Raw genomic sequence first — 23891 nt, 5'->3', positions numbered from 1 at the left:
ATACAACGGTGCCATGAGGCTCTGTTGCTGTGCTAGGTGGAAATATTCCAGAGCCACACAAAAAAACAGAACATATTGCATCATAGCACAAAGATCAATTGGACTGACTGCATTGATTGCACCTTTTCTATATTTAGAGGGGTCTGCACCCATCTCATTTCCTTGACAATGGGGCCCCTTCTCCTCTCTCACGACGGCTCACCCCCAGTCGGCACTTTCTTTCCATTATGCCTCCTGCTCCTTTGGAGACGGCATCCAAGTTTCTGTCTCTACTTGGTTGTGTTGTGAATGGTAGTTAGGAACTTACTTGAGTTCAAGGGTGACATTTTGGTGCAACTGCGTGAAATGCCTTTTCCGGATGATTTCGAGCAAAGATGTAATGTTCTGTTGCATATTCTGAAGAGTCAAATTGGGTAGCTGGAAATCTTCATCCAAGGTCTGATTTAAAGTTGTTGTCTTTTCAATAATTTCTATGGAAAAAATCATCAATCATTTAATAAATCTCTCAAAAGTGGACAGTACTGAATGAAAAACTTAGAGCCTTCTTTGGTAAGCACTGTTCTGTTCACCTAAGCTGGGTTTGACCTCGGTGCCAGGCCAGGCCAGGCCACCCTGGGTATCCCAGTGCACTCTGGACATCTCCTAACAAAAACACTCGTGAACTTGGGCTTACTAGTTTATTCAGTATAAGTCTTGCCAAGTACTTGTAAACTCCCTAAGGGCAGGGTCCGTGGTGTTTACCTTAGCATTTCCTTGTACCCAACACAGACATTTACACGTAGAAGTTCTCAATAAATAATTACTGCATGAGGAAACCCCTAATACTTGATGTAACTTTTTATTAAACATGATTTTTTCCTAATAATTTTCTTACCTTTTGTCCTATAAAATCTGATTTGCATAGGATTCTATACTTTTTAAGCCCTTATACTACAATCCAAAAAGAAAAGGAAGAATATGCTTCTAGTAGCCTCAAAACTGAAAATAGCATGCTAAAAGCTAGATCGCACCCAACTGGGAAGTGACTAAATTACTCTAATATGGTGGATAAACTTTGGCACCAAATGGAATCCCCAAATCCTGGCAGCTCCTGTTCTGGGCAAATGAATGGGGAGGGACCATGTCAGCTTTACCATAATGTGCCTTGAGAATTACGCATAATATGGAAAATTAAAAAAGAAACATGCATTTTTTTGAAAGCTAAAACTGTCAATGAAAGGCCATGGCCTGGACATTTCAAGATCCCCACACCATGGAATATTCCAGTCCTTTGGTTCTAGGAAGCCCAGTGCAAGACACACACAGCTATTCACACATTTAATAAAGCCAGTGTGACTCTCCTTGCTAGATCAGCAGAGTCGCAAACCAGCCACTGCCCACACTACCTCTGATGCTCGTCTGCAGCCTCTCGACGAACGCGGCCAGGTCTTCGCCGTCACTGAGGATTCTCTCAGTCGCCCTATTGGCCTCCTCGCTACTTGTCAGCACTCTAGTGAGCTGGCGAGTAAGGTCTCAGGTTAGTTTGACTTTAAATAACATGCAAGCTTTGCTATTCTGGTCATTGCCTCTTCTAAGCAACAAAATATATTCCAGAACATGGAGTAAAGACATGCACTATCACATAAAGCAAGGTTCATATTTTGGGACTAGAAGTTATTGACTAAGTGGTAAATGAAATACTTTACAACCCACTCAGCATGAGAAAAGATGGTATATTTTTAAAAGCAGTGTAATTTTTCCAGAGTCTATACTGGGAAGACCCTCTATTCACTTTAGGACCCAAATATACAGAATGCAGAAAGTAAACTGTACTAATTTGCATGGCTTAGGGGACTTCAGTCTCTAGGGATTAAGAACACAGAGTCAGGCAGACTGGGCTTTAGACCTGATTCTGCCAGGCTATGGACCTAGATATGACCAAGTGTCATCTACGACATCGGGGTAATAAGGACACTTACCTCCTGGGGCCGTGATGAGAACTAAAGATGATGTCTGTAAAGTCAACAGCCTGGAAGCAAGACTTAGCTGCCCTCTGCTGTTATTTTTATTAGGAATTTTATAATTTGTAAAAAGAAAGCTTATTCGTAATTTCCAAGAATGTAAAGTAACTGAGATTGGGTCTAAAAGTGTTTTCTAGTCAAGACCAGAGAGAATCTTCTTTAACAAATAGAGGGAATTTACTTTAATCGGCTTATCACTTCCTACCAAACGTTTGCTTGATGAGGTACTTACAGCCCACACTTAAACCCTTAGACACTTTCCAAAGCACCATTAATTCTAAATTAACAGGAACCAAGCTAATGCTTTTTAGGGGGCATGATTGCGCATGTGTGTGTATGTTGAGAGACAGACTAGATACACCTATGTACAGATACACTATTGCATTTTTTATAGACACACACATGCATATATATGTGCACACACACAATTCATAAGTGAAAAAATAGTAAATTTGACAATAGGCCTCCCTCATCATCTGCAAACAAGGAGATTCTTTTTTGGGTCACTAAAAGCCATTCATCTGGCATAGTCGAAACAGAATAAACAATTCCCTGATGATATCAAAACAAGCTCACCCGCCACTCAAAGTCCTAAAATCAGAACCACCCTGAAGCCTGAACGTTGCAGACACCATAGCACAAGGTCTGTGCTCTGCCCGCCGAGCCCAGGGGTCTTCGGAGAGCATTACTGGTGTGCAGTGGTGCCTCTGTGCTCACCACGTGCTCGGTGATAGACGGAATTTAGGAGAAGGAAGAGACCCCAGCAATCCTTTAACCCTGCTCCGTCCCCACCCTTTGGTTCAGAAGAGAAAACAGAAGCCAGAAAGCAGAGTGACTGCCCAACGCCTCAGCAGAGGTGACAACAGAAATTAAGTCAGGAGCCTTCTCCCGTGAAGCCACAGCAACTGGCAGGGTTAAAACCAATTTGCTGAAAAATCACCTAGAGCACAGCTCCGGGGAGGAAGAGGCTGCAGGATCTAATCAGAGCCTTTCCGACAGCCTGGAGGCAATCGCTCCTGAGGCTGGAAAGCTGGTTCTTTAGGGAAAGAATTTACCTTCCTTTGCAGGTTGTCCGTCCGTTCTGCAACATCTTCGAGTTTAATTTTTGCCAGTTCCTTTTGCATATTTTGTTTTAATAAAGATTCCTAAGAAGAATGAAGGAAACAAATTACAGTGCCTCAAAGTAAAATGTTCTGGTTCTTAACTAGGAAGCATTTGGTATTTCCTTTTTTGATCACAGAAAGAAATTCTTCTTTCCTTGAAACTGTCATTAAAAAAAACGAATGAGACTGACTTAAGTTTTGATTATAGCTGCCTCAGTCCATACTGCGTTCTTTTGCATTATATTTCCTATATGATACAAATTTAAAATCTGGTCTGGTAAACAGTATCTGATACTGCTGCCATTCTTGGATAAAAGTCTGGCTTTATTTCAACATCAGAGTCACATAAATTTTAACTAGAATTCCCAACACCTTAAAAATGTTTATTGGACTAAAGTACAAAAGAATTCAATAAAGAAAAGCCTTTATAATTACTAAGAATTAAGTGTTTAATTTATACCAGCACTCTTCTAATTTCTTTACATGTATGACTTTATTTAGACCTTAAAACAACCCTGTGAAGTGATGATATCACTATTTAGGGTTGGGGGTAAGAACTTGCTCAAGGTTGCTGTGCTGGTAACTAACAGTGAGTAGCTAAGAGCTCACATGCCTCCCCCTGCTGAACACATAAACATAAAAAGGAATTTAAAGAAATAGATAAGCGGTTTAAATTAGAGCAAATCATTCAAAATTAGTTGCTGTGCTGGTAACTAACAGTGAGTAGCTAAGAGCTCACATGCCTCCCCCTGCTGAACACATAAACATAAAAAGGAATTTAAAGAAATAGACAAGCGGTTTAAATTAGAGCAAATCATTCAAAATTAGTTAAAATTTAAATCAAGTATTTATCTCACTCGATAAATATAAAATAGTTATATCCCTGGGGCCCAAATTGGCAGAAAATAGCATTTATTGATTATGTATATAGCAATTGGAAAACAAATTTAAATATTTTTCTTTTTCTTTATGGATGTAAAACCTCTCATCTTTCAAAAACATATTTTGCCATTTGAGGCAAAATAACATAAGAACATTTCTTAGAGTTTCCTAACCTTTCTTTACTGCCATTGTAGAAAAAAGACCGCTGCAAACAAGAATGGATCACTGAACCAGCTGCATCCCAACACACACGCACACACACCCACACACACCACATATACACCACACACACATATACACACACACATGCAGACACCACACACATACACACATGCACATACACATAGCACATACACATACATGCACACATACATACATACACATACCACACACACATGCACATCCATGCCTAAAGACACATTAAATCTAAGGAAAGCTTTTATCTAAGAAAAGGCATTTAGGAATGACTATCTGTTTCATTACTGCCTCCTACACTGAATAGGTTATGTCAAATTCTAACGTATAGGCACAAAAGCGTAATTTAAGAATCCCAGTTTTTTCCGATCAGATTAAAGATGCCAGAGTAGGACGCTATCTACTAAGCCCATTTCTTAACTTCCCACCCTTTTTTGACCCAGATTCTATTGAAGAAACATAACACTATGATTTGGCCCCAGAGATTTGATATATAGTCTTCCAGGGAGGAGAGACTTTTGTGCCTTGCAACTCCAGTTTGAATGATATACTTAATGCAAAATGGTTCATCTTCAGCATAAATCAACTTTAAGGAAGATACTGTCCAGATTTATTTTCTGTTTTTGTAATAGGACAGCTGTTTTCAAACACCCAAAGGTCTGTCTCAGAAAGGAGCAAGTGGACTTTGTCTTAGTCCAAAAGGCAGAGCGAGGGCCCCGGCGGGTAGACTTTACAAGGTCTCTCGGGAGTAACTCCTAAACAACCAGGGCTGCCCCACAGCGAGACTAGCTGTGCGTGAGACAAAGGGGCCCCTGTCACTGGTCATGGTCCCGGGAACCCTGGAGACCTCCCAGTGGGGGATGGTGGGAGTGAGGTTCCCACCCTGGGGGGACAGACAACACGACCCCTCCCGTCCCACTGATTCTCTCTCAAAGATATTAATACATGTTTCTGTCCGGCTCTGTATTCCCAGACCTACCCGGAGATACTCAGTTGTATTTTCCAGGTCTGACAAAATCCCATAGGGGAGAGCGACGGTGCCGGTGAGGTTCGTAGAAAGGATGGCATCGCCGATGTCATCCAAGTCGTTCAGCAGCACACCTACACACTCGTCGTTGCACGCTGGAAGAAAAAGAAAAGGAGAGTATTACAATGTGATCTGCCCGTTTTCCCATGGGCTGCATAAGCCGTTTTGTGATAATCACAGGCGTGGGCAGAGCACGCTCCGAGTCCCCCGCACGCCTCCGAGCTCCCTCTCGCTTCAACTGTGCCACGGGTGGGATGGCAGGAAGGCTGAGCCCTTGTTCTCTACGGATGACACTGAGACTCAGATCAGAGAAGTGACTTCCCTGGGTCACCCAGAAAGAAAGAACTGAGCCCGGGAGCGGTGCCCAGGGCTGGCCCGAGGTTCCTTATGCTGCTCCAACCCTTACGGCGCCTTGCTCCTCTTCAGCTGGGACCCACTGCAGTGAATCCCGGCAGCCTGCGCTGCCGCCTCGGACAGTTTGCAGACGCGTCTTGAGCAAGTACAAATGAAGGGCACTGGAGAAAATAATGGGCGTGTTTGTGCTTGTGGTAAACACAAAAGCAAAAGAAACGTAGCTCTCCAGTGCTATCATCTTAACACTCCTTCCTACCTTCCCCATGAACCACCGAGAAGATATCCCAAAAAGACTACCTCGTGCACTTGCTGGAAAAATAAATCAGAACTGGAAAAAATGAACAAAAATCCATGATAGCCAAGAGCTGAAGCTATCGTGAAATTGGGGTACCACAAGTGAAAATCCCACAAAGGCGTGTTCTCTCTGTGCTGACGCACTCTTGGGAAATATCATACTGATGCAGTTAAACAAGGAAGTTGAAATTACTCTGCTTTGAGTGCCTGAGAAACAAATGCCGGCATCTTAGAACCTCCTGCCACAGCTTCAAAAGGCACCACTAAAGGTTCAGTTTAGCAGCGGCAACAGCAATCTATGCTTAGAAAATAAAAAAGCAAAAACAAAATTTAAAATAAAATAGGACGTTCCGTATCCTGCTGACATGTTAGGGTGCCGCTTGCACGCCTTTCCTCACACATTTGAAAGGAAAAACCACCTTGACACACGTAGAGGAGAAATACGCACAGACACAGTGGCTCTCCACCAGCGCGTGCCTCGGTTCACACTCCTCGCACCGCAGCCCCGAGGCCCCGGGCCTGCAGACGCACTGCCCAGACACGCGGTCGCACTCGCTGTGCTCAGAGCCGTGCAGGCTGCAGTCACACTTCTGGCAACTGCCACCTGGCATTTGAGGGTTCCCATGGTAGCCCGAGGAGCACCTACAAAAAAGAAAGGTTGCAGGTACAGACAGTACAGCCAACACCCGTGAGGAAACCCACGAGCCAGCTTTGCCCCAGGACAGTAACCATCTCTGCCACATGCAATGCGAGGCACACAGGTCCATTCCCCCCGGGAGAACTTATTTTGGAATCGTAATGAGGTCCCTAGGAATCCTGAACGTCAGAGTTGATAATGACTCCCACATCACTGTAGAAATTTGTCTCATGCTTTATGAAAGCAGAGGTACCCAGCAATTTCCATGTGACAATTCAACAGGGTACCTTTCGCAATATTGTCCTTCGTAGCCCGGAAGACAGGCATCACAGCGGAAATCACCGTCACCTTCCAAGACACAAGTAGGACTAAAACTGGAAGAAAAGAATTTCTTATAGAATTTTCGGATATACAACTTCAGATCTCTAAGGTGCTTACTGATTACTCTTAGGCTAGCCATACTGTTCTCAAAGTTATGTGATTACACTGGATGATCAGAGAAGCTTTTTACAGCTTACAATCTATTGGGCAAAAAGAAGGAAAATAAACATGTAATCAACGTCAGTGTTGGGCATATCTTACACCAGAAGGCATCGTGAGGCCCTGTCCAATCAATGCTAACCGTGTGGGTGCTATGTAGAAGAATACCAATCACACTAATTAGTCACCCAGCAATAGAGTTCCTAGGTAGAAAAGGTCTTGTCCTGGCTTAGTAGGTGATTAGAGAGTTGAAACCACTATGAGTGAGATGAAAAACAGCAGGGAGAAGGGGCTGAACAAATGCTGATGAAAAGAACTTTATCACCAGAATGAAAGGCAAGAAGGACCAGCCAGGGGAAACAAAAGCAAGGAGTTAGGGCGGAATTTGAAAATAAAGGACCTAAAGGTAGGGAGAAAGTCAGGTGGGAGGCTATCAGAAGCTAACTGATAGAGCCACTAAAAGTTTAATAATCTATTGGGATGCTGATCTCCACGTTCATGGGTTTCAGCTTTTGGTTTCCTTTCTTTCTCAACAGCCTCTGCCTCCACATTTTACTAAATAAATGACCAATGCTCCATCTAGAGCCTGAGCTGGGTTCCTGCAAACTATTGGGAAAAGAAAACCCTAAAATCAAAAACCCCAGTGTGGGTCCTTTTTGGCTAGTAAGATGAAGTTTCCAGCGTGAGTTATCAGCCTCACACCACTTCTGACTTTTTTCCTCCTTAAATATTAATAGTAAAGGGGCAGACTTCAGTGGAAATAAAAAATATGTGGAAATTAAAGCAAAGATTCAGAACACACATAGAATGTTCTCATCCTCACAACCTCTTCTTAATAACCCAACCCTTAATTTATTAATGCGGACCTTGGGGTCAGTTACAACATTTTATGGTTAAACAAATAAAATATTCAAACAACACAGAAATGTGCCAAGTAGAAGGATGAACTATCCTTCCAAATATTTCTCCAGGCACATGTAGCCCTAAGGGTATGGTTATACATACGGATGTGGATTTTTTCCAAAATGGCATCGCACTACATATTCAATACATACTTCAACTGGCCATTTCTTCAACTCTATGCCTGCAGATATACCTGATTGTCTTCTCAGTGTCTGTATAACATTTCACTCTAGGAATACTCCAAAATGTATATAATCAGTCCCCTGTAAGTAGATATTTCCATTTCCCCCCAATTTCTCATGAGTACAAGCTATGCTTAAATACATCCACCTTTACATACATATGCAGGTATTTCTACAGCATAGACTATAGAAATGGAATTGGGTCAAAATTTTCATGGAGGTTTAATACAAAAAATAAGTAATAGTATCAACAAATTTTAGGCTGCCAGATAGTTTACAAGGAAAGTGTGCCCAGTGCCTGCCTCTCATTCGGTACTCACCACCAAGCATCACTAACTTGGAGGCAATAAAAAATACAAGATTCAAACAAGTATTAAAAATAAAACTTCATTTAGTATACCAAAAGCTGACATTTGATCTTTACATGTTCGATGCCTTGCCAAAGATTCTAAGCAATAATAAAATGCTATTTATGAGTTACAATTTTCATTTGAACCAAAGAGGACCCTTTGATATTCTAATTCCCACTTAAAATCTCTGGTTCCTTTTGCATTTAGATAATTCCATACAAGTGTCATGAGTGCAAGATAGAAACTTGTCCCAACTATATCACTATGTAGCATTTCAGCACTTAATCAGGTCCTAGCATATATAAATCCTAACTCCATTCCCTTAAATTAAATAGTAATTGTATCATTATTCATAAAATTAATAAAAATTCATTTCTATGCAGGCTGAATACATATGCTGGGGGCTAAAATTAGTCTTAAAAAACAAAACCTAAAAGTCCTTTCTTTAATTGGTTCCACTCTAATACCCAATCCCAACACAGATACTTTGCTTTTGAAAAGATGATCTTCCTATGAAAATGAATTCTTTTTCTTACAATTAGCCTTTCATAACCCATGGAGAATATTCACCAACGTAGACCGAAGCAGCCCCAGCAGCCCAGCCTGGCAGGCTGCACCTGTGTGGGCTCACCTGGCAGGGTGGTTGTGAGGACAGGTGCACAGAGAACAGTCGCTGGCCAAGCCAGTCACCTTCCCGTAGTAGCCAGGAGCACACACATCACAGTGGTCACCTGCCGTGTTATCGCTGCAGTTCTGTGACCCCACGTTTCAAAAGAAGAGAGAAACAATGAAAAATTGTTACAAATCATTCTTATCTGGTAACATCTGAGCACTATCACTCACTTTTCAATCAGCTAGCTTTTTTTTTTAATCCTTAAGGCAGGGGGAGCATTTTTCTTCATATTTTTTAAATCCTGGGAACATTTCTAGCTCCGTGACCTTCATTCATCATAAGACTGCATTCATCCAATGCAGCCTAGAAATTACTAGTACTTTCTTTCTTTTTTTTTTTTGGAGACAGGGTCTTGCTCTGCCACCCAGGCTGGAGGAAAATAAGACACAGGACCCCTAAAAGAAGACAGCTTTCAGAATCTTAAAATATGGCTCTATTAAGTTAAAAAAGCTTCTGCATAGCCAAGGAAATAATTAACAGAGCAAATAGACAACATACAGAATGGGAGAAAATGTTTACAAGCTACACATTCAATAAAGGACTAATAATCAGAATCTACAAAGAACTCAAGCAAATCAGCAAGAAAAAAATCAAATAACCCCATTAAAAAGTGGGCAAAAGACAGGAACAGAAGCTTCTCAAAAGAAGATAGACAAATGGCCAATAAACATATGAAAAAATGATCAATGTCACTAATCATCAGGGAAATGCAAATCAAAGCCACAATGAGATATCACCTAACCCCAGTGAGAATGACTTTTATTAAAAAGTCCAAAAACAATAGATGCTGGTGTGGACAGAGAGAAAGGAATGCTTACGCACTGTGGGGGCTGCAAATTAGTACAACCTCTATGGAAAACAGCATGGACATTCCTCAAAGAACTAAAAGTAGACCTACCATTTGACCCAGCAATCCTGCTACTGGGTATTTACTCAAAGGAAAAGAAGTCATCTTATCAAAAGACACCTGCACTCGAACATTTGTTGCAGCACAATTCACAATTGCAAAAATGTGGAATCAACCCAAGGGCCCATCAATTCATGAGTAGATTAACAAGATGTGGTACATGTATACCATGGAATACTACACAGCCACTACGAGGGATGACTTAAGGCCTTTTGCAACAATTTGGATGGAACTGGAGACCATTATCTTAAGTGAAGTATCTAAAGAATGGAAAAACAAACACCACATGTACTCGCTATTAATTGGAACTATTAATAAATGAGGAGCACACGTGTGCATAGAGGGAAGTAAATCTCAAAGGAAATCAAGCAGGAGGGAGGTGAGAGGAGGGAATGGGTGAAAACCTACCTAACAGGTACAATGAATACTATCTGGGTGATGGGCCATGTAACCAAAACATTTGTACCCCCTGTAATACTCTGAATTAAAAAACAAATGGATCTAAAATATATAGTGACCCCAAAAATGATTTAAAGCACCAATTTTGCACATAGAGTTCAACGATCACATGTAGGGAGTTGAAATGAACAGATAGATGATTTAGGGAATAGACAACGAGGGAAGAAAACTCTTGATTTTAGAGCCATTTAGATCATCACAATAGCCAAATACATTTCAGTTAATTTTTTTTTTAAGAGACAGGATCTCACTATGTTGCCCTGGCTGGTCTGGAACTCCTGGACTCAGGTGATTCTCCTGCCTCAGCCTCCTGAGGAGCTGAGATTACAGGCACGTGCCACCATGCTCAGAAGTTCCAGTTACATTTTATGTCATCATGTGGACCTGTGGTCTTCCTGTTAAAAAGAGTACACATTTTCTAAGCTAAAAAAAACCACAGGAGGTTCTTGCCATCTGACTCCAATTTAAAAGCTGCGTTTGCTCAGCTCATCACTGTTGACTCAGCCCTGCACACAGGATTCCGTGCCTGACGCAGCTGGGACAGAACTGGTGACACCGCGGAGCCCCTGGGAAACTCTCAGCCTGACTCAGAGTTTTATCCTTGGCAGCGAGACATGTGTAGAAAGAAACCATTTTAGATGCTTAAAAAATGCTATTTCAAAGTCTCTTTTAAATAAAAAAAATTCCAGTATTTTTCATTTTTGGACTGTATTCCTGTTTTACCTCATGAAAATAGATTTTACTGGAATCCACTGGACCCCTAAAGCTGAACTCTCTTTAGAAGTAAATTTTCAACCTCTCTCAAAAAGAAAGCATGTGAAATACTTGTTTTAATGTCGCGACCTAAAGCTGACAAGGAACAGGGCTGGATGATGACAGAGCGCTGAAGCAGATTGTCAGGCTTCCCATCGCTCACACGACTCCAGCGTTAAAAACTCCCTGACGTGCGGAGGACCATGGGCCTCCCAGGGAGTCGAGGACAAGCCGCCCCAAGAGCGGCAGGAAAATAAGGACTACGAATGAGAACTGAAGTGCGGGCTGATTTCGCTGCTGTGGGACATGCGCAGAGCAATTTCGCCAATTTTTCAGTGGTGTCAAGAGGTTCAGTCGCACGTCTCGGAAGTCGCATGTCCCAGGTGGTGGGGAGCAGGGCCCCAGGCAGAGGGACTCCAGGCCATCTCCCTGGTCCTCAGGTCTCCACCCACCACTCCCTTCCAAGTCATACTTCCCATCAATCACGTCTATGACCTGAAGCAGGGAGGAACACGCTATGTACGAGATGACAAAACCAGACCCAGAAAGGTCTCCATGCCCACCTGTGATAACAAGTACGGACGGAGTGTGTAGGAGACTCTGCTACAGGGAGGTAAACAGTTGCACTCAACCACAAAAGGTGAAGACTGAGGAGGGGAGGGTAGCTCCCAAGTTGCAAGAGCAAGGAAGATGTGACACACTTGGAAAGGTATTTGTTAAGATACTGACACTTGGCTGGGCGCGGTGGCTCACACCTGTAATCCTAGCTCTCTGGGAGGCCGAGGCAGGCGGATTGTTTGAGCTCAGGAGTTCGAAACCAGCCTGAGCAAGAGCGAGACCCCGTCTCTACTAAAAATAGAAAGAAATTAGCTAGACAACTAAAAATATATAGAAAAAACTAGCCGGGCATGGGGGCACATGCCTGTAGTCCCAGATACTCGGGAGGCTGAGGCAGGAGGATCGCTTGAGCCCAGGAGTTTGAGGTTGCTGTGAGCTAAGATGACGCCACGGCACTCTAGCCCGGGCAACACAGTGAGACTCTGTCTCAAAAAAAAAAAAAAAAAAAAGATACTGACACTTTCCACACATAAATCTGAACTTGTGGTTTATCTCAATGGCTCCAAAGGATAAAACTGCACCAAAAGGTGTATGATCCAGGGGCACCAGGTCCAGGAAGAACCAGAGCTGCCCAAAGGTGAGCTGAGCTGCTTTGCGAGCGAGCTCTCCATTGCTGGAGGTATGTAAATCTACATTAAATAACCATCTGCCATGGATGTTATAGTCCAGATTTAAGATCTCAAGGGCCTCTGACAAGAATAGAAGGACCTTTGAAACCCTGAAATTCCGTACTGTAAGCCCAGGCACTATTTTCTGTTTAGAATGGGTTTTGGTGAAAGGAATTGGCAATAAGTGGTTACCATGAATGTCACTAGGGATGAACACAGAATATAGTTCTGTAAAAAGGGCAAAAAGCCTGAATCAAATGCTCAACTCCATGAGGCTGCAGCAGAGCAGTCTAAATTTAGAATCTTTGTCCAGTCTTCTGGAAGTATGTGCAGCTACTGTGGTGTATTACAACATTCAATTAGCAGGCCTAGGTGAAGTCCCTGATGGGTTTTATGTAACATCCAGATAACATCTGGAAAACCATTCCCCCTGGAGCAGGGAGCTGCCTGACAGCTGGCAGACACTATGTACCCTAGGGAGACTTTTGCCATGGTCGAAGGCCATCTTTCATGGACTGGGTTAAGCAGGCTGTAATTTCTAGGGTGTAAATCAATAGGTCAGCTGCTGCTCTTATAATTTTGTTCTGGTGGATTTGGGCCAGGCATGGTAATAATTTAATGTCCTAGAAATACCAAGTCTTGTTAAAATAGTTAGCTGCACCAGGGAAAGATGAAGCATGAAAGAATTGATCCACTTTATGTGACCTCTGTCCCCGTGACTGGACAACGGACCTATCCAGCTAATTACATCTCACTTTATTTGCCTGAAATCAATTCTCCTTAAATCCTTAAATGAGATCTTCTCATTTTCTCCGTTGGGCCTTTGCTTTTGCCTGGGGCATGAGCTGATTCGAGTGAATAAATTTTTTTAATCATGTTGCAGCTATTTGCATCTTCATTAAGTCCATCTCACCTTGTGTGACTGGAATCATTCTTTAACTCCGCAGATATAATGGAGTTAGCAAAGGTTAATGCGCATCTTTTTTATGGAAGAAAACTGTGCAGTGTTTTCCTAAATTCACCTGTGCACTGCTGTAGTTTAGCCATTTTCCCAGCAGAAATTGCCTTAAAATTCCACACACAGCAGAGCCCTCTGATTGGAAGAAGGGGAAGATGAGCTGCCGTGGCAGAAGGCAGGTTGGGAGCCCCTGGTCCTAATTCTTCTGTTCTGGGGCCCATGTTTCCTTGTGATTAGGCCACACCCTGCATCTCTCAGGCGTCAGGTGTGTCTTGGCGGGCACCTCATTTCCCATCAATGAGTTATTTTACCTGAGGCAAGTTAGTCTTGGCACAACTTATACAAGTAACCAATGTTTCCACCTGAGTTACTGCAAGAACAAGCGTTCAGGAGTAGGAGGTGAGTATCAGATTCTGTTATCAGTACGGCCTCATTGGCTTAAGCTGAATCATGGACATAGCAGTTTGTCCTTAGTCAGGGCTACAAGGCTTCTGTCAGAGTCACTTGGTCCTTTTCAGTGGTCAGAGTTCTCCTCATGTCGCCGAGATCAATCTTGGGGGAAGGTGGACGAGAACCAAATGCCCACTGAGATGTGAATAATTCATTGTGTTATCATCTCCCAGGAGAATATGCATTTTTAAAAAATGTGAGGTGAGGGCAATACTTTACACAGAGACATAAATTTTCGACGTTGACATTAACTTATTTTAAGACCTCCAAGTGAGCCTCCAAACTTTCCCCTAAAGTTCTCATCTACTTTGAAGGCACAAGTACTGCATGTTACTGTACTGACTACTGTAGGCAACTGTAACACAATGGTTAAGTATTTATGTATGCAAATATATCTAAACATAGAAAAGGCACAGTAAAACTACAGTACTATAATCTTGTAGGACCACCGTTGTATACACAGTCATCGTTGACCAAAATGTGGTAATGTGGCCCACAACTGTAATTCCCAAATGGATGTCCACAAACAAATTCATCAAGGAGGTAAAATTTATAACCGAATTTCCACCAACAATGTCAGAGCACCTAGCTATGCCTTCCTCAAGGAAATACATTTCTATTTTAGATTTAGCTCAGTTTAACCTCTTGCTAAACTAAGGAATGGTGTAACTGTGGACCAGACATTTAAACACTAAGCACCTGCTCTAATTCTAAACCTCAGGTGAGCACCCACACAAACCAGCATACCAGACACTTTCCAGTTTCAGGGTCACAAGCGTCACTGTGGTTGTTGCAACTGCAGGGCACACAAGGAGCAAGCAGAGGGCGTGGGCCCCTGCCCCCACCTTCTGGGAGCTTCCCTCTGTGGTACCCAGGAGCACAGTCCTGAGGGGATGCAAAGGGAAGAAAAAAACCAATCTGATTAACAAGTGGGCAAAGGACTGGAATAGACATTTCTCCAAAGAAGACATACAAATGGCCAACAGGTAAATATGAAAAGAAGTCCAACATCACTATCATTAGGGACATGCAAATCAATACTACTTCACAGTCTTTGAAGGACAGAAAACATACTTAATATAACACTACTGACCTGTACACTTAAGCATGGTTAAGATGGTAAATTTTATGCTATGTATCTTTTACCAAAATTAATTTTTTTAATTCAAAAAGAGAAAAAATGATATAATAGAGACACATGAGTTCTGTTCATCACTTGGACTTTCAAGAGCATTTCAGCTCAAAGCAAGGAAATGGATTTTGACTGAAATCTCTCTACCTGACATGAAAATCCCGCCGTGCCAGGAGGACAGAGACAGTGCTCTAGAAGGGATGCGGCCTCTCCCTCTGGGTGCAGCTCGTCAGCCTTTCTGCCAACCTCCATTGAAATATTTGAGATTCTGTGCAAACATTACGTTAAGAAGGGAGGAAACACTAACATTTGAAAGACTTTCTAGAGACATAGCAAATGGCATAACATTTGCATACATATTAAACCAGAGCTTTCTTCCTTGTTTGGAATAGTTGCTACTCATGATTATAAATGAAATATGTTAAAGCACCTTAGCACTGTCATTACACATTTCAGGCATTTTAGAACTTAAAAATAATGTTACAGAATTGCATCTGAAAGACCTCTTGAAGTACGGATTTGCCCAAGACTTAATGGCTTCCTTTCTAAAATTTATTTATTTATTGATTGATTGATTTTTTGAGACATGGTCTCGCTCTGTTGTCTGGGCTATTAATGGCTTTCTTTATGTGCTGAAGTAGTAAATGAGTAGGTGGCAACATTCTTTCTACATCATTACAAAGAAATGAGCATTGCAGTTTTCAAGGGCAGAAAATAGAAAAAAAATATTTTTTGCATTTTATCTTCACCTAAGATTCCACCATATGTGTACTTATATTTTACATCCACATTACCATGGTAGGTGGATGATTTAAGTCATAATTTACACATTGCGTAATGATATTAGGATTTAACAATTTTTGGTAAGGAATGGAATCACATGTAATAAAAATGGTAGGTCATGGGAGTGAAGCAAATCAAATCCTTTCAGTTTCGTTTCAAACAAGGGAAATATTCAAACATCCAGAAGCTTCCAAGTACCTGCTTTGCTGTAATCCTTGGCCATACGATGCCTTGATGAGGATGTACTCAATATTGCTAAGGACAGACATAAAATCCGAGCGTGTGACAGGTTTTTCAGAAACAGAGTTAAAATATTTCCAGAAATTCTGTGGATGAGAAACACCTTCAATTAACTTCAAAGTACAAATTCCAGCTGGCACAGGAGCTTACAAAGAACGTGTTTCTTATAAATTTTTCCAGAAAGCAGCCCTGTTCCATGACGCCACTAAATTTAACTGACGAATCCCTCCTGCAACCTCCACAGGGGCAGGCTCGTGTCAGCCTCATTTATCAATAGATACGCATCACCTAAGGCAGTGCCAGCCGCACAGAGAAAAGGCCCAATAAATATCTTCTGGAAGAATGAATAGACCCTTCCAAATTCGAGCAAATCCAAAGGACTTCTGCACCACTGTATCCATACAGACTAAAGCTAGGGTACCAGGATAAAGGATTTAAGATTCAATTCCCACTAAATTAACATAAGCCATTTAATATACATTTCTTGAGAATATGAAATCTGAATAGTTTTTAGCAATCTTGCTAAACCCATTGGAATTTTGATCCCAGGGTCTTGCTCATGCTCGTAGGTGGCTTCCAGCTTTCACTGCATTCAGAGCAAAGTTCACACCTTTAAGGAATTTGAATGCAAAGATCACGTCATCACCTCTTTCATTCCTACTTCTCGTTCCTGCCTCACTCCGTTCTCCGGGGCTGGTGCATCCATGTAGATGACTTGCTTTCTGGCCCGACCCCCTCTGATGAGAACTTGAGGCTCAAAGTTGGAGGTGCCGATGCCATCCGAGGAATAGAAGGCCACGCTGTACTTGAGTTTGCCACCGTATGCCAGGAGCTATCAAATAATAAAGGGTTGTTTACTTCTCTGACACAGCCTTGTTTTAAAAACGTTTTATGGCAAGCCTGCCATCATATGAGAGAAATCTTAGATCTTAAAAATGCATCACATGGGTGAAATATGTTTTCTGGAATTTGCTTCCTTCTGATTCTGTTTAATTATGGATTATTAAGTTGGCCTAAGTTAAACAGCTCTTGATGATACCAACAAAAGCGAGCTCCAAAATAACAAATCAATGTGGTAGTGATTCAAATTATTTTCAAGCTCCTTTAAATTAAAAAATGCCTGTATCTACAGGAGGACTGGATATATATTTGTAAATTTTAAAGATCAGGGTGAATTTACACATAGACTCCAGTGTTTATATAAACAAAAATGCAAGTGATGCCTTTCATGACTCTTTTATAGGTTTTTTACCCCCAAAATGAGTGATGATTTCTAGAGAAGGACCTCTCAGGCCATAGCATCTAGACTTGTATTGAGCTTATATTAGTAAATACAGTACAGTCACATGCTGCATAATGACATTTCGGTCAATGACAAATCACATATACAACCATGGTCCCATAAGATTATCATACAGTGTTTATAATGTACCTTTTCTATGTTTAGATTTGTTTAGATGCACAACAACTTACCATTATGTTACAAGCGCCTACAGTATTCAGTACAGCAGCAGGCTGTACAGGTTTGCAGCTACGGAGCTATGCTATATAGCTTAGGTGTGTAATAGACTATACCATCTGGGCATGTGATATGTACACAACAAGATCACCTAATGACACATTTCTCAGAAAGTATCCCTGTCATTAAGCAATACATGCTTGTATATGTTTGTTGAATGACTGCTTTAGGAAGGAGAAAATTAATATGATTTGAACTTTAAAACTTTCAAAATGAATGAAAAATTTTAAAGAACTATACATTTGGTGGGATTTTTATGAATGTTAAACTTCTTCATCCCCACTTAACAGAGGAAATTAATAACTGCTTCTTTTAATGACAGGCCCGCACAGACTACGGTGATTTTAAACTACTTCTGTATCCCCCAGGGAACGGGACTGGCCCTGGGCTGGGTATGCACCTCACCTGGTCCCCCTGGAACTGCTCCGGCAGCCGCCAGTAGAACGGCTCTGTGTGGACATGCCGCCGGACAGTCACCGCGTCCAGCAAGACATCAGGGGCCTGGTAGTAAACCCCCTCGGTCGTGCCCCTCAGGTCACTCTGAGAAACCACTCGCAGAAGAGGCTGATCTGAGCCCAGCAGTACCTAGTCATCAAAGGGAGGAAAACGCACTTCAAAACACGCACTAACCACTCATGTTCGTTAGATTCCACCATTGTCTTGCAGACCAAATAGCTTAATTATTAAAACAGGAACAGGAAAGACTTTTCCTTTAAACTAAACATCTGGATTAAGATGAACTGAAAGTGATTTATTATTATTTTTTAACAATTCAAGGATTAAGAGCAGAGGGTGCTTTAAACTACTACATTTAGGGTCCAATTGTTGCTACATTGGGGCAACATTCAATGATATGCAGGAGACGGTTGAGATGTTGCAGTTTTATCTTCTCTCCAACTAATAAAGCTTTTGATAGATTAGCTAAGGAACAGCACTGAAAGCCTTTAGTTCAAGCTCCATTCATTTCCTTGGCCAGCAGGAGGGGAGCTCTGACTCATGTATAATACTAACCCAAATTAGCTTCCCAGAATTTCTGATGCCACGAGGGCAACATTTAATGTAAGTACTTGCCTGTGTCCTCTCCCCCTACCCAAATCCCAGGGGGAGAGGGGTTAGAAACAGAACATCCTGACTGCGTGACTTACTGGGGTCCTCACATAGCCCTCCAGCTCCGAGCAGAGGTGGGACAGCCCGAAGCAGAAGCAGGGGCTGCATCCCAGGGAGTCGTCCGCGTGGAGAGCGAAGGTGCCCCGTCGACACTGGCTGCACTGGAGGCCAATGACATTTTCCTGAAGGGAACAAATAAGGAACTTTTTTTTGCCAGAAAAAAAGGACATGCAATTTCTGAACAAACAGAAATGAAACACGAAAACAATTCTAAAAATAATTTTAGGTCCACAAACATCACTGTTTCCTTGGAATGGGTCCCTACGCTCTCTGAGCGTCGGTTCTCTCAAAGACTCAATCAATGACTCCCGAACACAGATGATTATCAGAATCATCGTGGAAGCTCTCGGAAGATACAGATTCCCTGATAAGAATCTCCCAGGACAGGCTCAGAATCTGCCTCGAGTCCCCAGGTGATTCTGATGATCTGAGAGTTTGGAGAACCACTGACCAGGTGACTACTAGGGCAGGTCCCTGCTGTTCTGCTAGTCTGTTACAAGAATTGCTGTCGTAAGAGGTGGTCAGCCAAAAACAGGGAGACTGGTGATTCCATCATTATTCCCAGGCCATAATGTCGACAACCAGTTTCCCCTTCCTCATCAAGCCATCACCAAGCCAACAGGCTTCCCTCTCATCACCCACGGCGAAAGGACCAGAGAGGGTGGCAATGACCTTCCGATAACAAGGCACATGGGAAAAACTAATGGAAAATATGAAATTTAAAATGACATGGAAATGTTACCTCCTGAAAACAATAAACATGAATTTTTATGTTCAATCAGTATGGCCAGCATATACCAGAGTGTAACAACCTCACAGCTACAACATCACGGCTCTCCCTGCAGCCCTGTGTTGTCTAGCTCACTGCACATTCAAGGTGGATCAGCCACTCGGCCTGCTGGAACAGATGATCGAAGACTCAGAGTTTTGTAAAGCGGGTCCATCATCTGGCACTTGTAATTAACAGTAACAATTCCATTTCAAGAATCACTTGTGATTCTAGAGGAGCATACCGGACTTTACACTCAGGCGTAGAAGGGAGTGTGAACTCATTAGGAGAAATGTCTAAAACCTAGCTGCTCATTTAAACAGTCAAATGAACAAGAGCGACAAAGACAAGCTGGAGAGAGGCAGAAAGAGGAGGATCTGCAGCACATACCTTACAAGAGCAGGTCCCGGTTTCCTCCGCACAGCTGCAGAGACCCTGGTCCGGGTCACAGCTGTCCCGTGATGTCCCCCTCAGGTCGCAGTCACAGGGAATGCAGTCTGGAAAGTCTCTGTAGCCTAAAGAGCACTGATCGCAGTGCTGTCCAGCAAATTCCGACTTGCACTGGCAATGGCCGGTGAGCACGTCACACTGATGCCCGGTCGACCCCACAGAACTGCAATTGCAGGGCTGCAAGAAGAAATACTAACTAAATAAAAAGGCAGCTTTTATGTTTTCACCAGCACACATATTTGGATTACAGGAAAACACTAAACATGGGGAAGTTATGCAAATGAACCGATCTCTCTCTCACTATTGCTACATGGAATCGCCCTGCCACCTGCCAACAAGACGCAGGGACTGCATTACTGGACATTTGTGCATCTTAGTGACACATACACATCGGCCCAAAACTGTGAACTGAAATCAAATAAAACAGGTCGGAACAATCTAGCAAAATTATTTTAGAAGTCAAGTAATTTTCCCACTGTTTTCAAAACACAAACCATGTCCACATTTAACTGAAGAAAGTTACCTAGAACACTGGGGCCCTCCAAGACTGGAAACAATCCCCCAGTAAAGTGATCTGTGACTTTCACTTGGAAGATAGCCTACATTGCACAATTTATTTAAAGGGCGCTAAAATTTTTTCTTGGATTTTCTAATCATCAATTTCCCACTTAGGTTCTTGAAGAAAACCTAGAGTAAGGTGTTTTAAGGGTATTGCTTCCTCCACTGTGATGCTTACAGTCTGCGCTGAGTTTTAAGTATCAACCACAAAGCTATTCAACAGGTTAAAATGGAGGGAATGGATAGAAAAAAGGCGCAGACACGCTACGGCCGAGCAGCGCACACCTGGCAGCCCTTCTCCGCGTGGCGGCCCCAGTGGGCATCCTCACATTCCTCGCACTTCAGCCCCCGAGTATGAGGCGGGCACACGCACTCTCCAGATGCCGGGTCACACGTGTTCTGGGTGTCCGGGCAGTCACAGGCTGGAACAAAGGCCATGTTTTGTTACAGATCTGGGCAGTTGATGTAATTAAAGGGGTAAGAGTTGATGGTGTTAGTTCCCTTTTATTAATTTTCTGAACCATCCTTTGAGTTCCTGAAAGGCACCTGTGATTCCTAAGAACAGACAGAGCTACTATTTATTGAGCACTTACTGTGTGCCAAAAGCTGTGTTAAGGACTTTACATACAACCCTTAATAGTTCCTTGATGTAGGTTATAATTAGCTTCTCCCTTTCACAGGTGAGGAAACTAAGGCTCAGTGAAGCTAAGTAATTAATCTAAGTTCACATAGGCAGCGGTGGCAGAGCCATGACCGAACCTTACGCTGGTACCCCGACAGGGGTCGGGCAACAGGAAAACGGTATGGAATCCTCACACAAAGAAGAGAAAAAGCAAAGGAACTTAGCAGAGATTAGTCAGAAGTCAAGGGAGGGCTCAAAGGAAAGCCTCGGGATGACTAGAAAGTCTCAGACAAGGCACTCAAGAGCTTACGTGTACAGCCACCATCCTGGTACGCGTAGAAGCCGTGGGCACACCTGTCACACCTTTCTCCCGCTACACCGGGGACGCAGCGGCACTGGCCTTGGTCTGTGCAGTCATCCGACGTGGAGCCGGCCACGCTGCAGTTGCAGGGCAGGCAGCCGCGCCCCGAGTCCAGCCCGTAGTAGCCGTGCTGTCGCAGCAGAGGGGAGAACTACAGCAGGCGACGTAGGCTTCAGCGAGCAGCTACGCACGCTGCAGCGTGTTCCAAGCACACCCGGCATCTTTCACAGAATCACAAGGTGTTCACGACACGATTCCCGCCCCTTGGCCCCGCGAGCGCCTGCTCTCCAGATGCGGACGCACAGCGCTCACGGCCACGCTTAGGGAGTCAGCTCGCCTAACAGTCATGAACCCAGCCTCCTCGGAACCGGGGCCAAGGCGTCGCTTACAGACATCCCTGACGAATACTTTAATCGCACGCAATGACCAGCAAGCGTCTTACCAAGCACTGGTCACACTGCTGTCCGGTGACGTGCGGTTTGCAGTCGCAGAGTCCAGTCTCGAGGTGGCACACGGCGGAAAGGGAGCCTCTCTCGTGGCATCCACAGGCTGACACACACACGCACACAAAAGACATATTAGCGTTCGCTTCTGGGTATGGTGAGCGTAAGATCTTTAATCCCCACAAGAAAAAATGTGAACATTCAATGTTTCAAATCACAAAGCTAAAACAAATATCATTTGCGATAACTTCAAAAATTTCGCATTTTTCTGAAAAGTAAACCAAAACAGGGGTGGGAGAAGGACCCATCACAGAAAACAAAATTGATGCTATTAAGATAATAATTAGTAAACTAACTTGGCCAATTTCACAAATTCCTTACAAGTTTTTAAGGGACCTACAAATTTCCATGAAAAACAGGCAATGGAGATTTCAAAATCAATTTAATCATTTGCTCTCATTCTAATCATGCATAGATTTAATATCCGAAAGCTCAGTTACAACATAACATAGATAAGTACATATTAATATTAGTAACATATTTCATAATTTAATAAAAATATTTCCCTGCTCTAAGCCATGAGTCATTTGTAGTTTCAGGCCAGACATTGCAAATTTATCTACAGTTAATACATTAATATTTAAAGCTATGAAGTTCCCATCTTCTCAGAGCAATGCAATTTAAAGGGTCCAAAAGATGTTAAACCAATATTCATAGGACAACTGTCAACATGCACTTCAGTTAAAATACTTCATATTCACTGACAAAATATCCCAGCCACTGTTTATGCACGTTTGGAGAAAACATACAATGTCAAGATAAACAATGTAAGAAAGGAAAAGAAAAAACTTCATTCACAAAGAACGGCAAGCCCGAGCACACTCTCTGAGGCACATGCTGCAGCAGCAGTGGTAGACGCAGGACACCGAGGGCTGGCGCTCAGAAGGCCCTGGAATCCTGCCTCGTTCACGGACTGCCGCCAGCCTTGCCCGGTTTGAGCAAGTTGATGCTACGGCCCTGAGGAGGTCACGCTCGCTGGAGCCCTTTAGCCACTCGCTCTGCCGTCCCCGTGGCTTGACTGTGCACACGCTATGGCTGACCCGTCGGCACACGTCTCTTCCCAGCTGTTCCCCTGTCTCCCCGGCACTCCCTGCCGCCTCCCTTCCCTGCCTCCTGGCATGTCCAACCAAGCCGGCTTCCCCACAGTGTCCTCCTTGCCCTCGTCTGCTAAAGCTGCTCTTCCTAAAGTGTCCGGGGACTTCCTGGGTGCCAAACTCAGGGAGCAGATTTCAGCCCCATCCTGCTGAATCTTTCGTAGAATCAGACCCGCTGGCCTCTCTCTCTCTTTGGAAGCTCCCTCTACCTGAGGCTTTGGGGACACCCCCTCTCCTAGTTTCCTTCCTGCTCCTCATGTGTCTCTTACCCCGTCTCCTGCTCTGTGTCGCATTTAAAGCCTCCTCTTCCTCCAGGGAATATAAAGTTCAATGTGGGTAGGAGCATCACAAAATATTAAGGATAATTAAAAATCATATTTATTGCACGACGCCCCTGTCAGTGTGTGTCCCCGTCACAGTCAATATTCCTTTGAACCTTCATAACAAACTTAGGAGGGAGGGACTATACTTTTCTGCATTTTTAAGTGTGAAATCTAAAACTTAGAAAGGTTGCATAACTTTTCATAGGTCACACAGCTATTAGTAGTTCTCTCTATATACGAATCATTATAGTAATTATTAATTAAAATATTATTGATGTTACAAATAATACTAATTTAGAATAGTTGCCAATTACTGACTAGCCAAGTACTTTACATATCTTAATTCTCGTAAGTATCCCACAATATAAATATTACAGTCATTCGACTCATCGCATATAAGGTTCCTTTACTATTCAAGCTCCCACGGTCCTCACCTCCCTCGATGGCCTCTACCTGCGTGAGCCCCCCACACCCACTACTTTGGCTGCTGTCCCAGGGCAAGGCAGGCGACGTTGACTGACTGGTTCCTTCTCTCAC

General features: G+C 43.0%; 1 protein-coding gene across 1 annotated transcript in view; it reads right to left on the bottom strand.

Moving 5' to 3' along the window:
* LAMA1 (laminin, alpha 1) overlaps positions 1-23891 on the bottom strand; it is a 155058-nt gene that overhangs the window by 53168 nt on the left and 77999 nt on the right. The window contains exons 18-34 of the mRNA XM_012652073.1: positions 21877-21983; positions 21384-21564; positions 20737-20873; positions 19834-20070; positions 18653-18796; positions 17913-18092; positions 16635-16820; positions 15947-16074; positions 15113-15233; positions 14581-14718; positions 9039-9160; positions 6780-6866; positions 6304-6497; positions 5160-5302; positions 3056-3145; positions 1386-1497; positions 308-470 (exon numbers count right to left, since the gene is read on the bottom strand). Coding sequence (XP_012507527.1) covers positions 308-470; positions 1386-1497; positions 3056-3145; positions 5160-5302; positions 6304-6497; positions 6780-6866; positions 9039-9160; positions 14581-14718; positions 15113-15233; positions 15947-16074; positions 16635-16820; positions 17913-18092; positions 18653-18796; positions 19834-20070; positions 20737-20873; positions 21384-21564; positions 21877-21983 — 2470 coding nt within the window. The remainder of the gene's footprint in view (positions 1-307; positions 471-1385; positions 1498-3055; positions 3146-5159; positions 5303-6303; positions 6498-6779; positions 6867-9038; positions 9161-14580; positions 14719-15112; positions 15234-15946; positions 16075-16634; positions 16821-17912; positions 18093-18652; positions 18797-19833; positions 20071-20736; positions 20874-21383; positions 21565-21876; positions 21984-23891) is intronic.

This window comes from Propithecus coquereli, unplaced genomic scaffold, assembly GCF_000956105.1.
Source record: "Propithecus coquereli isolate 6110/MARCELLA unplaced genomic scaffold, Pcoq_1.0 Scaffold38, whole genome shotgun sequence".
Lineage (NCBI taxonomy): Eukaryota > Metazoa > Chordata > Mammalia > Primates > Indriidae > Propithecus > Propithecus coquereli.
The sequence above is the reverse complement of the archived record's forward strand: the minus strand, read 5'-3'. Positions and strand labels throughout refer to the sequence as shown.